At 38.3% G+C, this 16,460-nt stretch overlaps 1 protein-coding gene across 1 annotated transcript in view; it reads left to right on the forward strand.

Annotated features, from left to right (window-relative positions):
- Window positions 1-16,460, forward strand: part of USH2A (usherin) — a 754,837-nt gene that overhangs the window by 314,258 nt on the left and 424,119 nt on the right. The window contains exons 26-29 of the mRNA XM_047077230.1: window positions 430-703; window positions 5,889-6,092; window positions 6,220-6,300; window positions 9,400-9,594. Of these exons, the coding sequence (XP_046933186.1) occupies window positions 430-703; window positions 5,889-6,092; window positions 6,220-6,300; window positions 9,400-9,594 (754 nt within the window). The remainder of the gene's footprint in view (window positions 1-429; window positions 704-5,888; window positions 6,093-6,219; window positions 6,301-9,399; window positions 9,595-16,460) is intronic.

A 16,460-nucleotide genomic window follows, 5' to 3' on the forward strand; every position in this document is an offset into this window, starting at 1 on the left:
CCCCAAATTAAGTTGATATATGAAGTAGTATTTTCTCATTTTCTAAAAACTCAAGTAAAAATAGTGTCATAGTTCAAACTATTCTCTTCAGTCATTCAGTTACTTATGCTAGAGTTGAATCTTTTACCTATGTCGCAGCAAACAATAATAATAATAAAAGTTTTGCCTACATAGTATCATATCACATTGTATGATCATTAATGGGTATGAATTTGACTTAATACAACAATCTTCGCGTCAATTATAAGCTTGCAGAGTACTCCATTATATGTTACTCCAGTCCTGCTTAGAATAAAGTGGAACATTTTTATAGAGTGCTTTCAGGGAAATTTGTTGCTTTTCTACAAGAAATTGACCTTCTGCTCTCTCCCAAACTGCCATTCTGCAGTCTTTTTATATGCCTATTTTCTTTTTTAATGTGAAATACAGATGGAACTGAAGAGTGGAATATTGAGCTTCCGGTTAAATACCAGTCTTACCTTTACACAAGTGGATCTATGGCTGGGACTGTCCTATTGTGATGGGAAGTGGAATAAAGTGATTATTAAAAAGAAAGGTTCCATCTTAACAGCAAGCATGAATGAACTGAGGGAGCGTGCATCACAGTCCAGAGCCCAGCCACTGATGGTGAATTCCCTGGTCTATGTGGGAGGAACCCCACAGGAGCTGCACGACTCTTTTAAATACCTGAGTCTGGAACAAGGTAAAGTCCATCTGAAAGAATTCCCAAATAAATACAGCCCTGGTATAAATACAGCAGGTTTTGGTGGGTTCATGTTTTAAGATACAACAACAGAATCAGGCTGAAAGCAATACCTACCCATCCCTTTTTTGAAGAATTTTAAGCTTAAAAAAAAATCACAGTGGTACCCGCATGGCTCAGTTGGCTAAATGTTTGACTTTTGATTTTGGCTCAGGTCATGATCTCACAGTTGGTGGGATAGAGCCCTGCATCAGGCTCTGCGCTGACAGCACGGAGCCTGCTTGGGATGCTCTCTTTCCTTCTCTCTCTGCCTCTCTCCCACTCACATACGTGCTCTCTCTCAAAATAAATTAAACCTAAAAAAAATTTTAAAATCACAGAACATTTTTTTCAGATAGTTTTGTATGTTTCCCTTAAGAGTGTGCCCTCATACCTATTTATAATCAATATATTTATTCTAACTTGTCTTTAACATATACAATTATAATTTATATATATATTTCCTCATGTGTTTTCCAAGAAAACACATGAGGCTCTGGTTCTTTCAAATAGTGACCATTATCTGTATTCATAGATTAAAAAAATAAACTAGGTTGGTGGGCACAGCTAAGAAAAATGGCATTAAATTTTACTGGGTTTTTTTTCTGACATAACTGCTAATTGTCTCTGTGCATTTCCATGGAGCTCCCCCATAGCAAAGCACATGAAAGGGTGGGTTTAGTTGAATTTTAAGCATGCTGGTGAAAAATATATATTTCATTTATTATTAATTACCTGAATGAAAGAAAAAGTGCATGAGTGCATGACTTATAACTAAAGCAAGCATTTAACTCATAAAAGGAATTTGAACATAATCAGAGAAATTTTTAATACAAAAAAGGCTACCAGTAGCTGAGTGCATTCTGTGTGCTAGGCATGGTTCTGAAAGCTTTACATGAAACTAAGTGGGCCATCTCTTCCTAACAAGCCCATGACTTAGGTATTATTATTTATACCCCCGTTTTACAGATGAGGAAACTAAAGAACAAAGTAACTTGCCCAAGGTCACATGGTTAGTAAGCAGATAGCAAGCCTTTCTGTCTCAGGCCAGCCTGGTGTCAAAATCCACTCTCCTTATTATAATCAAGGATTCCCTTTTATGGTCATTGGCCACTGTTCCTTTGCTATAAATTGGGGAAAGCACAGAAACTTCTAGTTTGTGACTAAGCATGCTCCCATGTAGAAAATGTTCTCTACATATTTCAAAATCTGTGTACTGTGAATGGTTAAAGTTTCCATGAAGCAGTCTTTGCCTATTTGGTAAGTACATAAAGATTTAAATGCCTTTGAATAGAAAATATATGGCAAGCTCTAAGGAGACTTTTAGAAGGGTACTAGTAAGGAGTTAATGAATATCTGGGGTGTAAGACAGTAATGACATTTTCCAGGCACTTAAGATGTAACAGCAGCTAAAAATATTACATTCATATAAGGGCTTCTCCTGGTTTTCAGGTTTCTGAGGTTAGAAAGAGCTTGAAAACCCTTTAGATGAGCCAGATTACTTGATCCTACTTACATCTAGGAAACAAATCCCCTGCATCTGTGGCCTTATACTTTCAAAGTACACAAAAAGCCATTACTATGATGGGCATAGAGACATGGCGTTAGCCAAATTTTAACTGGAATTGTAAGACAATCATGATAGAAGCTTAACACATCAACATAAAAACCCAAAGGGGATAATTTAATCTGCACTATGACTAAGTCTCTGATACTGAAAGATATTTTATTTATGGGTAATACTAAATTTTTATCATTGCAGTATCATACATATCAGTGGTTCTCAAGCCACTGATAAAATATTGAAGTATAGTAGCTGGAACATAGTAAGAACTCAATAAAAATTAGCTGTTATTATTATTACTATTCAAGATACATCAGAATCTTCTGGAAAGGTTATTAAAAATGCAGATTTTATGACCCTATTCCCAAAGATTCTGTCTCAGATGCTTTGAGTGATACTGATCTATATAACTGCATGTTTTATATAGTGATCAGGAGAATATTCACCATATGGGGGTGCTGCCTGTATGTAGTAAATTGCAATTAAAATTAATCATGTTCACTTACTGTATTTTTTTTAATCCACTTTCAAATGGTCTTAAAAGTGTTCTGTGCTTCTCAATTAGCACCTTTTTGCAGAGGCTCTATTTTGTGGTCATATTAGCGCTATTTTTTTTCTTGTCCATTAATGTTGTAATCTTCCTTTGAATCAAATGCAAATTAACTTTCCTCTGTGGTATGGAAATGCTGGGCAGCCTAATTTGCTGAAGATGTATCACTTCAGAGCATGGGCATTTATCTTAGAACTACCACTTGGGACTATCACTTACCTCCAGGTTGGGGGCGACAGGGCCATGGCACATGATATCACAGGTTATGCTCTACCCAAAGACCTGTGTGGAGAAGGGAGGAGTAGGGGCTGAACGCACACAGAGGAGCTATTACTATGCTCTGCCATTTTCACTGAGTTCCATAGTTCTGACTATACACAGTGGTCACCACTTTTATATTCACGTTAGCATGACAGAGAGCAAATTCAGCTCTGCCAAGGCCTTCCTACCAGCCCAAGTGCCTCTGTGTTGGGTGGTGATTTGTCAGTGTAGAATTCTGGGCCACCTTTTAGTTATTTGGAGGCCTGGGGGTGGGGAGTCATTTCTGATTCTCAAAAGCAAGCAAAGGAGGCATCTCCTTTCCTCCCACTGCTAGGCCCTTTCCCCTCTTTCTATCCTAACATCCCAATTATATTTTGAAGGTAGTTGAAGAATATTTCTGGTGGAAATCGTTCTGATGGTGCAGAGTTGAAAGAACTGTGACTTGATTTGGCGAAACTGTCTGTCTGTTCTTACATAGCATGGTGAGGACCGCACACTAGAACTCAGGTTCCTTCACCTCCAAGGCCTGAGGCCAGCATTCCACTTCCTAAGGAGGAATAATACTTAGAAACCTCATCCAATACTCTCTGGACCTTTTTCCTTATCTCCAGAATGAAGGAAGGCTACCTCGATGGCCTTTCCCAAATTTTAAAATGCCATTCCATGAATTAATTTTTTTTAATAAAAAAATTGTTTTAATGTTTATTTTTGAGAAAGAGAGAGAGAGAGAGTGCACTAGTGGGAGAGGGGCAGACAGAGAAGGAAACACAGAATCGGAAGCAGACTCCAGGCTCTGAGCTGTCAGCACAGAGCCTGATGTGAGGCCCGAGCTCATGGGCCAAGAGATCATGACCTTAGCCGAAGTCAGACCATTAAACAACTGAGTCACCCAGGTGCCCCACCATGAATGATTTTTTAAGACATTTCTTTTTTTATTCTTAATTTGTTAAATTGTAAAATATACATAAATGTTACCATCTTAGCCATTTAGCGCACAGTTCAGCATTGAGTATATTTACGTTGTTGTGCGACCGCCATCATCCGTCTCCAGCACATTGTCCATCTTGTAAAACTGAAACTCTGTGCCCTTTAAACAATAATGGGACTTTTCTGATAACAGCATTTCGATGTTTACCAGAGCTGCCTTTCCACTGTTTGCATTTTGTTGTTAGGCGTAGAGAGAAGTTAGGTAACTGAGCTATAAGCCATCAGAAAATCACTGCTGGTAGAGAAATCAGAATTCTTAACTTCTGAATTTTCAAGCAGATGCTTTTATATTGAACTTCATTGCTTTCATTTCCATTCACCCAACTTATGGAGTGTCTACTGTGTGTTCAAGATAGACTAGCAGTATTGATCAGTGGGGCCGAAAGGAACGTGAATAATAGCAAAGGCATTTAAAAGGAAATAGGCTGCAACTTAATGTGTTAGAAGACATAATAAGACATCATATAAATGCTGAAGAGAACAATATGGTCATTGTTACTATTAGCTTATTTTACTGTTAGGCGTTGCATTATGTTTTATTTTCTCTTCCTGCTGATGTGCTTTAATCTTGAAAAGAGCTAAGCATGTGTTTGGGGCCCTTCAAACTTGACAGTATTTTGTTCAGTAAGAGTCAGTGTGTGCTATCTCCAACCCAGTCTGTTCATCCCTTCTTTTACAGTTTTGTGCAGTTTTCTGTGCAGAATGCTGGCAAACTTATTGAGCTGATCTCTATTTACACAAAATAGCATGTAATTCAAAGCCATTGCTACTCCCTGGCTGACTGGATGCCCTATGGTTCTCTAACAAAAAAACCAGTGCATACTCCTAATCTATTCCTTCCACATTTCCTGTTAAACTTCACAGAACTACACTGCACTGTGGTCGTTCTAAAGTCAACTGGGTTGTGGGGTACCTGGGTGGCTCATTTGGTTAAGAGTCTGACTTTGGCTCAGGTCATGATCTCACGGTTCATGAGTTCAAGCCTCCGATCGGGCTGTCTGCTATCAACACAGAGAGTCAGCTGGGTAGAACACATATTCCGAGAAACCTCCGGATGTTGCCGCTGCCAGAGCTGAATTTGCTCTCTGTGGTGCTAACGTGAATATAAAAGCGGTGACCATTGTGTGTAGTCAAAATTGTGGAACGCTGTGACAATAGTAGAGCATAGTAATAGCTCCTCTGTATGCTGTAACTGGATTTTAGTTCTCTAACTCTGGAAAGATTCTAACAGAATTCATATCAATATCTTAACATTTCAGAATATACTGAAACGATATTCTCCCTCTTGCTATCTTGCCTAACAATCCTCAAAGGGTATTTTCCCCCAGTGAGCTTGTTAAAATAATTGTGCTCCTTCAAATACTACTTTTGTTGCTTAAACAGTGCCTTATATATGTAACTGAATTTTCCAGAATTGAGGGACATGTGGCTAGCCCTCTACCATAAGGTCTAATTGCTGAAATTTTATTTCAAAAGAATAAAGAGAATGAGAATATGTGGGCCTAAAGAAGTATAAGAAATACTTTCAATTGAATATTTTCAGTTATAATTAGCAGCTTATATATTTTTTCAAGATAAATATAAATACTTCCTCATGACAACTTAGCCTGGTAAAAAGCAGAAGGAGGCATAAAGGATTTCCCAAATGAGACTCAAAAGTTTAAAAAATTGTATCTACAGCAACCCCCACACCTCATCAAAACGTAATCCTGCAGAGGACAGAAATGATTGGTAATTAATGACTCAAGCCTTTTATGTGATATTAATCCCTTACTATTTGCTAGGTTTCGGTGGTTGCGTGAAGGATGTTAAATTTGCACGGGGTGCTGTCGTTAACTTGGCATCTGTGTCCAGCGGTGCTGTCAGAGTCAATCTGGATGGATGCCTATCAACTGACAGCGTTGGTAACTGCAGGGGAAATGACTCCATCCTGGTTTACCGGGGAAAAGAGCAGAGTGTTTATGATAGTGGTCTCCAGCCTTTTACAGGTAATGTGGACGTGCTCTAAATTAAATGTTACATGTCTCCCACTTGTCGCCTCTTCCCTCCCTGCCAGCCCACTACTGGTCCAGATGAGTAATATTTTCATGTGTCTACTTCTTATTTCCATTTAAGAATACCTGTATCGAGTGATAGCCTCTCACGAAGGAGGTTCTGTGTACAGTGATTGGAGTCGGGGACGTACAACAGGAGCAGGTAAATTTTATGTTAAAATGTGTATGTGCACACACATGCACATCTCTGTGCATACATGTTTGTGCATGTAAGAAAAAGAAGAGGGGCACCTGGGTGGCTCAGTCGGTTAAGCGTCCGACTTCGGCTCAGGTCATGATCTCGCGGTCCGTGAGTTCGAGCCCCGCGTCGGGCTCTGTGCTGACCTCAGAGCCTGGAGCCTGTGTCAGATTCTGTGTCTCCCTCTCTCTCTGACCCTCCCCCGTTCATGCTCTGTCTCTCTGTGTCTCAAAAATAAATAAACGTTAAAAAAATTTTTTAAAAAAGAAAAAGAAGAGACTATTATCCTGAAGCAAGTAGTATGTTTGTAATCTTATGAAAGAACATGCCTTGGTTTACAAATGTCAATGGCTAAGATGCTTAGGAGGTCAGTGCTTTTGATTTTTCAGTCATTTAGTAAGTGTTTGCTCAGGCTTGACTCTTTCCTCTTCCGATGCAGAAGGGAGGAGGTTCAAGTTGTCTTAAGGATCTAATAGGCCTGTATCTGTAGTGACATATCTATGGACAGGAAACTTACAGACTGCATAGAACCCAAGGAGCTAACGTCAGGATTAATTGCCATGGGTGGGAGTGGCACCCCTTCACCTCTCTCCCGCAGAGGGTACATTTGCAACCCGAACCCAGTTGGAAGCAGATATATGTCTTTTATCACGTCATGACAGATGTTTGCCATGGTGGTGACTATTAGGATCTTAGAATGACTCTCCCAGGATAGAAACTGCTGATGGGTCCAAATTGTTTGAGTTAGAGGGGGGAAAAAACCCCAGAAGATAGAATATATTAGATCAAATCTCAGACAACCGACTTATAAGTGCTTTGTACTTCTCACAGTGACCACAACGTCTTTTCACATGACACCATCATAGGAAGGCATTCATTGCAAAAAGTTTTGCGAGGCAGTAGGCTTTTACCATTGTGAGTCAAATATTGGTCAGAGAGTCAAATAAATGTCTGTAAGAGTGCCATTTATGTCTCTTGAAGGAAGTTTATTCTTAACAACTCCCCGTTTGTCTAAAGGTGTGTTTTTCACCAAGACGTTCTCTCATACTTATTATTAACCATGGGCTACTAACCCAGACACCTTTTGAGAAATCTTCTTAGTCTAGGATAACTAAATACTGAGATGGGCTACTAAGAATAATTTTCAAAGCTCTTTGCCTACAGATTTTCCAGAAGAGGACAACCTGACACTTTTCCAAGGTGATTTAAATTATCATCTATTTAGGGGCGCCTGGGTGGCGCAGTCGGTTGAGCGTCCGACTTCAGCCAGGTCGCGATCTCGCGGTCCGTGAGTTCGAGCCCCGCATCGGGCTCTGGGCTGATGGCTCAGAGCCTGGAGCCTGTTTCCGATTCTGTGTCTCCCTCTCTCTCTGCCCCACCCCCGTTCATGCTCTGTCTCTCTCTGTCCCAAAAATAAATAAACGTTGAAAAAAAATTTTTAAAAATAAATAAATAAATTATCATCTATTTATAGGCAAGACAATGAGCCGAATAGTCTCTTAAAATCCTTTTCAACTTCAGAGCTTGGAGAAAGCTCTGATATAAAATATTCACTTGTTACTGGCCTGTCCTCTGCCCCTAGTTCACCTCCTCTGCTTTGTTAACAAATATACTCTAAAGCCGGCTTTCAGTCTAAGTCAGCAACGTAAATAGGTATCTAGAAAGTGCATTGCTTACATGGCATAATAGTGCCCATTTTGAGTATCACAGAGAGAGCATGCAAATAGAGCTCTGAATTTATAGCAATGATCTGACCACAAAGTCTTATGCTATAAATTCATATTTATAATCTGACCACAACACTGAGCAGCTACATGCTCCCAAGGGTTGGAGAATAATTGCACTATTTAATTATTTTTGAGTCAGTTTTGCTCTGTCCCTTATGAGAAGGCCATCTGTTAGACGGCACCGTACTTTGCCCTGTACCACATTTCAGAACTAATAAAATCAACATCACTCCCGTTGTCCCTTTGCTTGCATGTTGATTGTGTGGCCTGTGTGTTTTCTATAGGTGCCCGTGGTGTTTTAACTGCACAGACAGTGGTTCTCCACCTCTGTGCTTCTCTCCCTTGAAGCTGCTTCCCTTGAAGCTGTCCTGTTTTATTGGTCTGAACAGGAAAGTCAGAGAGGGAGGATATTTGATGTGGGAAAACCAGAATGATCCTCCATCGACAGGGCTCAGGAGTCCACGGGCAGCTAGAGCGGGCCTCTCATCCATCATCCTGCCATGGAGTTCCTTGGGTTTTTTCTCAGTGTTCCCAGAGCAGTTTTTTCATCAGTGATGAAGTTGTTCCTGATCAGAACTGGAAAAATAGCTAATAAATAGTTAAAGGTTATGGATTTCTAAAATTAGGGGACCCAGCTTGTGAGTGCAGTGTTGCAGTTCCTTTAAACATCCCCATTTTGTGTTCCTTTTTTTTTTTTTTTAGATACTTGGAAGAAAACACTTTGAACATTCTGAAAATGATTTTGTATAATCTCAAGGGTGCCAGCTCCTCTACCCCCTAAAATGCAATTAGGAATGTATCCTGTATATCGTATCTGATAGAATTTTGCTTTTTCAAAATTAATTTGAAAAACAATTGAATGTGGAAAATTAGATCAGACATCCAAGTACAATACAATCACATTTGTGATATTTTTTGGCTAATACATTGAAGATATAAAAGTGTCAAACCACGATGTATAATAACAGTCTAATTATCTTGCTTCAAAGGGGTACATCATTATATTGTTTGAACTTGTTATCTGCCTACCATCCACCTCCTTCTTTATGAGTGATGTTTAAAACATGTCTGGTACATTAAATGTTTTTGGAAAACCTGGACTACCCTCGAAAGAACGTTATGTCGATGGAGTTTTGATGGTTTTGAAATATCGCTTAAACTGAATGGCTCAAGATGTGCAGTCATATTAAATCAATGCTGAAAAGTTACAACTCTAATAAATTGTATTTATGCTAATGGTTGAGTCTGATTTACTGCAGCCATTAAAAGTGAAGAATAGGGGCGATAGTCTTCTCAGAATGGCCATTTCTCTGTTTTCTCTTTTATTCTTTCACAGCTCCACAAAGTGTGCCAACTCCCTCAAGAGTCCGCAGCATAAACGGATATAGCACTGAGGTGACCTGGGATGAACCTTTTGTGGTTAGAGGTGTAATTGAGAAGTACATTCTGCGGGCCTACAGTGAGGATGACCCCCGTTCACCCCGCCTGCCCGCTGCCAGTTCCGAGTTTGTTAATACCAGCACCCTCACAGGTAAGGGTGATTCCGTAGGGAGTAGATTTTATTAATTTTCTTTTTGTTTTGATTTTTAATAACATTATTCAAGAATTTTTCCCCCAAAACATGAGTTATTTGTATATTTTCCCTGGTTAAAAACAGCAAGAACCATCTAATGAAATGGAAGCTTATATCTACCTAGGATGAGGAGGATAATCCGACAATGTTTATGGGCTCTTATGGATAGCTTCATCACAAGGTTGATATCCTGGCCTCCCTAAGAGATAAGGTCACAGGGGGCTCTAGTCCTTAAACACTCCATAGTCATCATTTAGATGTCTTATGTATATATATGGAACCAGCTTACCTATCTCACCATGCAAAAATTTACTCTTTGGGACTAGCCAAAGTTCACAGCACCATTATTTATTGGAAAATTGTTGATTAAACCTAATTATGTCAAGGTAGAGGAGGATGAGAGCACCAGCAGTTTGACTGGCAAACCAGTGAATCAATTACTCACAGGGCGCTATGCCACGCAGAACGATTGGAGGGGAAAGTGCTCGTACACATCACACGCGTGCCCCATACTCAAATGCGTGCACATGTAGTAAGACAGCAGTTTTTAGCTTCGTGAAATGTTAAAGCACATTTACATGGAACGTCAAATTTCAGCCTTTGGCCAAAAAAAGTAAAACGCATCAACAAATTTGATAGAAAAAAATGTCTCCTCTGTCAAAGAATTTTCAAACTTGAAAAATGATATGGATTTCAGAGTCACTTAAATTATCTTTCAATATCTGTTGGTAACCCTCTTCTAGCCTTTTACTTCCTTCTTTAGATTTTTTAGAAACTACAACCCAAATATGTGAGCAATTATGCACAACTTCACATCTTCTAGTTCCTTTTTTCCTACTTTACCTACTTGGTAAAATCCAACCCGATTAAGCCCGTAGATTGCCTTTGCCCAGGTTGCACATTGAGGCTAAGTGGGCTGGGGTGGGGGTGGGGGTGGGAGCAAAAAACAAACAACAACAAAAATGAGCAGTTTGTCACTACAAATTCTTGGTCCTCATTTTCAAATGGGCACTCAGTAATGATGCCAATGCTACTATATTTCTATAATAAGCTCCTTCTTCTATTCTCATTAAATATTTTCGATTTTTCCAAACAATCTAAATGCTAACCTCCCTCTTCCCACTCAGCTGAGGGGCTTATGTATTAGATTATCATAGACACCAGAGAAGAAACAGAATCTATCATATAGGATTTCTGTCACTATCTTTCTAGCAAACATATATATTAATTGCATTTTTCTGAGCAATAGTGTTGTTATTAGGGGTTAAATGCATTAATGTTTGCCAAAACACTTAAAACTGTTTTTGGCGTAATCTAGGCATTTGCCGTTAGTATTACCTTTATTTTTTACTTTTCTCTCTCTTTTTTTTTCACCTGGGACTTTGTTATGAATGCAACTTCTCCAGGCTTCCCACACGTGCTCACTCAGCAACTCTGGGGGCAGAGCTCGGCAATCCTTGGTTTTCATAAGCCCCCCTTACCTGACTCTGATGTGCCAAAGTTGGAGAACCAGTGCCCAGATGGATTTTTCCCAGAATCACTCAAAATCTATCAACTCCTGTTGTTAAACATAAGCAAGCAGCCTTAAACCCATTATTAAAAGCCTTCCTTTTATTTAAATTCCTTTCCAGCTATGGCCCTCTCTCTCTTCTTCTCAAACTTGCTTTTAGCAAGAAGTATTTATGGATGTTGTACCCATTTATTTCTTCACTTTATGTGGCTTCTGCTCACTTGCCTTGCAAAGGACACCAACAACTTCCATATTTCCCTAGCTAAAGGACCCTTTACAATCCTGGTCTCGACTGCTCAACATCATTTTACACAGTAGATTTCTTATCATTTATTGAAATATATCTTTGCTTCAATGACTCTTCCATTTTCCAACCGGATTCTCAGCCCCCCTTTTTTTGGTGTCCTTACTCCTTCTGAAGCTTGTCTCTACATTTTGAAGAACCTCAGGATTTAGACCCGGAATCTTTCATTCTCTTTCTTTTTTTCTACATTCTTCCTCCAGGAAACTCATCAATTCCCACAGCACCAAATACCACATAGATGCTACTGACTCACCAGTCCATTTCCCACCTAGATATCCAAATGTGTGTGTGTTCACCAGGCACTTAGAAAGATGGACGTTTCTAACAGATGTCTCATAATCTCTAAATTGACCATATCCAAACCTGAACTCTTACTCCTCCTGCATTCCCAGCATAAATAAATGACACCTCCAGACATGTAGTTAATCAAGCTTGAGAATTTTTCTCAGCATTTCGTATTCTCTTCATGCCTCATATCTATGTTTATTGATCCATTTTCCAAACTATGTGTTAAATTCATCTGTCTTCTCCTATCTACTGTCCAATCCAAACCACTACAATCTCTTCTTACCTGGACAACCGCAACCCTTTTCTTTCTCACTGACCATCAGTCCATGTCACAAAGCAACCAGACATCATGTCCCTCTCCTCAGAATGCCTCAGCTGCTTTCCACTGCCCCTCTCCCAATCTCGTTTTGTCTCAGTCCCTCCTCATTTGCTGGGCTTTCAACTTTTGCTGTTAAAATTAATATGATTTTTTAAAAAGTCCTGCGGCACTTGGGTGGTTTAGTTGGGTGAGTGTCTGACTCTTGGTTTCAGCTAAGGTCATGATCTCACAGTTTGTGAGTTCAAACCCTGCATTGGGCTCTGTGCTGACAGCATGGAGACTGCTTGGGATTCTCTGTCTCCCTCTCTCTCTGCACCTCCCCAGTCTTGCTCGCTCTCTCCCTCTCTCTCTCTCTCTCAAAAATAAATAAACATAAAAAAAGTCCATATGTCAACCTTTGAAGTAATTCCTGACAATAATGGTAGGATAAATCTCTCAAAACGGAACAACTGGATGAAAGACTCTTAAAACATTATATACTCTTGTACCTTAAAGTCAAGCAGATGTTGATACAAAACTCTGCTACCTAACCTTCCTGAACTTTGAGGAAGTTATGTGTCCCCCTGGATCTTTCTTTTATGTCTTAACCTATGAAGTGAGAGAATAATATTTACCTTAGGAGAATATCAAAAATATTAAGTGTCTGATATTCTAGCTGTAATGCTTTTTAGCTGTGTGAACTTATACAAATCAGTTAAGACCTGTCTTCTTCTGACTTCCTATAAATAAACGGTAATGAAATAACTATCTACTTTATGAGATAGCTGTAAGGATCACGTGAATCTATGTGTATGTAAAGTACACAGGACAGTACTTGATACATGGATTGCACTGTATAAGTGTTAGTTATCAGACATTTTTAAGTGTATAGTATAATGCTTAACATATAATAATTTCTCAACAAAGAACAGTTATTTGTATGCTTCCAAAAAGGCTGTAAAAATATATACTTACACTAATAGGCACAGCACAAGAGTATATGTTTCATTTCATCCTAGTTGAGTATGTTTTAAAGCTAAAAACTTTGCAATTTTTCAAAATATATCAGAATATGGTTTTAATTTGATTTATTTGATTGCTAGAGACATTAAGTGTTTTCAGTGCTTATTGGTCATATATACCTCCTTTATGTCATTCCTAGCAAGTTTCATTGTCAGTTTTTCTATTGGAAGCCTCACATTTTACCCATTAATTAAAATATCTTTTTAGGGGCGCCTGGGTGGCTCTGTCGGTTGAGTGTCTGACTCTTGATTTTGGATCAGTTCAGGATCCCAGGGTCATGGGATTGAAACCTGCGTCAGGTTCCATGCTGAGCATGGAGCCTGCTTGGGATTCATTCTCTCTCTCTCTCTCTCTCTCTCTCGCTCGCTCTCTCTCCTCGTCATCATCGTCCCCCTCCTCTACCCCTGTTCATGCTCTCTCTCTCTCTCTCTCTCTCTCGTTCTCTCTCAAATAATAAAATAAAATAAAATAAAATAAAATAAAATAAAATAAAATAAAATAAAATAAAATAGTGAAATAAAATAAAGTGAAATAAAATAAAATAAAATAAAATATCTCTTTCCATATGAAGAATATTATACTTATGTTTGTCTTATATGTTGCAACCCTCATCACTTCTCATTTTTCTTTTCCTTTTTTTGCATTATTATGTGAAGATGAAAAAACATTTTCTGTAATAAATATAATATTGAAAAAACTTTTCATTAATTTTCTGTTGATAATTTGAAAAAGAAACCCATAATCTCCATTCAGGGTAGACTAATATTTGTTTATATTAGATATACCACATTGATAATATATAATGCAGATTCTCTGAATTAGCAATTCTAAATCCGAAGTAAAATCAAATCAGAAACTAGGGACAGAAATTTACAAATTATACCAGCTTGAGGCGTCTGGGTGGCTCAGTTGGTTAAGCATCTGACTCTTGATTTCTGCACAGGTCATGATCTCATGGTTCTTATGAGATTGAGCCCTGCATCAGGCTCTATGCTGACAGTACAGAGCCTGCTTGGGATTCTCTCTCCCTCTCTCTCTGCTTTTTCCTGCCCCCTCTCAAAATAAATAAACTTTAAAAAAAAATCTAAAAAAAAAAAAATACCAACCTCTCCCAAGATTCTGAAGGATATTCCCATGGAGGATAATACACCCCCTCCCCGGATTGAAACCAGTACAGTATATTATTGGGTGTTACTAAAGGACATGTCAGTCATGTGACTGGTGTACAGAGAAAATAAAATTGGAGAGCCACTGACCAATTGTTATTTATTTTTATATACCCAATCTGTAAAAAAACTAAGGAAAAAGTTTCAGCTATCAATACAGTTTTATTAATTTCTCTTTTAGAAACTTTCTTTTTTCTTTGTAATTTCCTTTCCTTTCCTTTCCAAGTTCTTTTAGGTCTTATTAGTGGCACAAAACTGATGATTTAAAAATTATACAGGTTTCCTGAATTAAGTCTGACCCAGAGCGTATTAGTCAGTAGTTGGAGTTCTGTGCTCTTTTCTTACATTACCTTACATTAGTTATTTATATTTTAATGTTCAAAGCCACATTGTTTTAGGCATATCTCTAAAATAGAATTAGTTTGATTGAGTTTTATATTCAATTTGAAATTGAATTAAGTTTAACTCATTCACGTTTATTTTTATAATTTATGTAACGGCTCTTACTTCTGCCATTATATATCATGCTTTCCAGTTTTATTTGTTATTTTTTAATGACTTTTCAAACTATTCTTTTTTTGTTCTTGCCTGTGTGGACTAAGAATTCTTTAACTTTTTTTTCCCCATCAAGGGGTTTTAAAGTTATATCTGCTGTTCACAATTGTGAAATGAACACACAAGGATGCACGTAGGAAGTAATCTTCAAGATTATGGAGCATTTAATGGTAAAGAGAAAAGGGTGCTAGAAAGTGAGAACAGAGGCATAAGAAAGTAGAGAGCGAAGGCTGGATTTGGTGTAAATATGAGGGGTGTGGAGTTTGGACAGTGATGGCTGCTTTGCCAGTTGGTTGAGATAATAACGTATCAAGAGAGGAAGATCAGTTTTGTTATTGATCTTAAATAATCCCCCTTTTGCATTTCTGAGGTGACTTTTGGTGAGATTTTAATGTTTACTTTTGGTTGTTAAAGTGATATTTCTTTGCATGAAACAATGCTGATTACTGGATGCACAAGGCAATTTAGCTTTACTGGTTCACATACGGTTCTTTACCAATTAAGTTATAAAATGTGTTCATCACTTTTCATGTATTTCTTGCTATTATATAGCCAACTCTTTTATTCGTGGATCCTTCTTCAGCTTGGAAAGTTTGCTGTTGTATATGTCCCTATTACTTCTGGTAAAAAATGCCAGCTTTCAATATTGTGTGTCTCTTCCAAGTTGGTCCTCCTATTTGAGAAGTCCAGACACACAGCTTTGTAGAGTCAAATCAATCTACGTTCAAATTCCAGCCCTGTCACTTGTTAGTGGTATGATCCAGGCACATTAAATAACATATCCCTATATCAGAGTTTCCTCACATATAAACTGGGTATAAAAACTTCTGTGTTACGGAAGTGTTGTAAAGATAAAACATGAATTACTTATATAGAATATTTTGCTCTGGTACATAGTGAATGTTCAACAAATTAATCATTATCTTTATATTACTTGGTCTCTGAATTCTAAGTTATTGCTTCATAATTATTTCCCTTTTCATATTCTGAGTTTTTGTTATTGATTCTGCTTTCTGATCCTTCTAAGGTGATCTTAAAATTTTTCTATTTCAGTCTTTGATATGATTTGCATTTATTTCTCCTCTCATCCAGCTCACCTTGTCTTCTGCCTACCTCTCAGTATTCTCAGTTTTCATCACTGTTGTTTACCACTTATCTTCCATCTTTGGCTTAATGGACTCCAAGTTCTTTTAGGTCTTATTAGTAGCATAAAAATTATACAGGTTTCCTGAATTAAGTCTGCCCCAGATCATAATAGTCTGTAGTTGGAGTTCTGTGCTCTCTTCTTCCTCTTGAGTCACAGATGTTCTTCTCGTTGGCTAAATGCACCCTGACCTCCATGTCCATGGCTCACTTGCCCCAACCCTAAATGTACCTTCAGATTGAGTGTTTGCTCAGGAAAATTCAATCATTTTCAAGTCACCCAAGTAGGCACTTAGTTTTTGTCAATAAAAACCTTCGCTGGGATTTTGCCAGGTCAATTGAGGTAAAATTGCTCTAGACTCACGGCAATAAGCAAATCTCAACATGCTTCTTCCCAGTATTTGGTAAAGAAGAAGGGCTGATGCTGTGGGCATTTTGTACCCAGCTGGGGATTCGGTTTTCCCTGGGTTATCCTTCAAGTAGTCAGTTTGTCTTGGCCTTGTATCCTTCCAGGTATTTCTAAATCTTTGGTCATTT

Source organism: Lynx rufus, unplaced genomic scaffold (genome assembly GCF_022079265.1).
Source record: "Lynx rufus isolate CCGP_SWC_20201006 ecotype Redwood Valley unplaced genomic scaffold, mLynRuf1.p SCAF_15, whole genome shotgun sequence".
Lineage (NCBI taxonomy): Eukaryota > Metazoa > Chordata > Mammalia > Carnivora > Felidae > Lynx > Lynx rufus.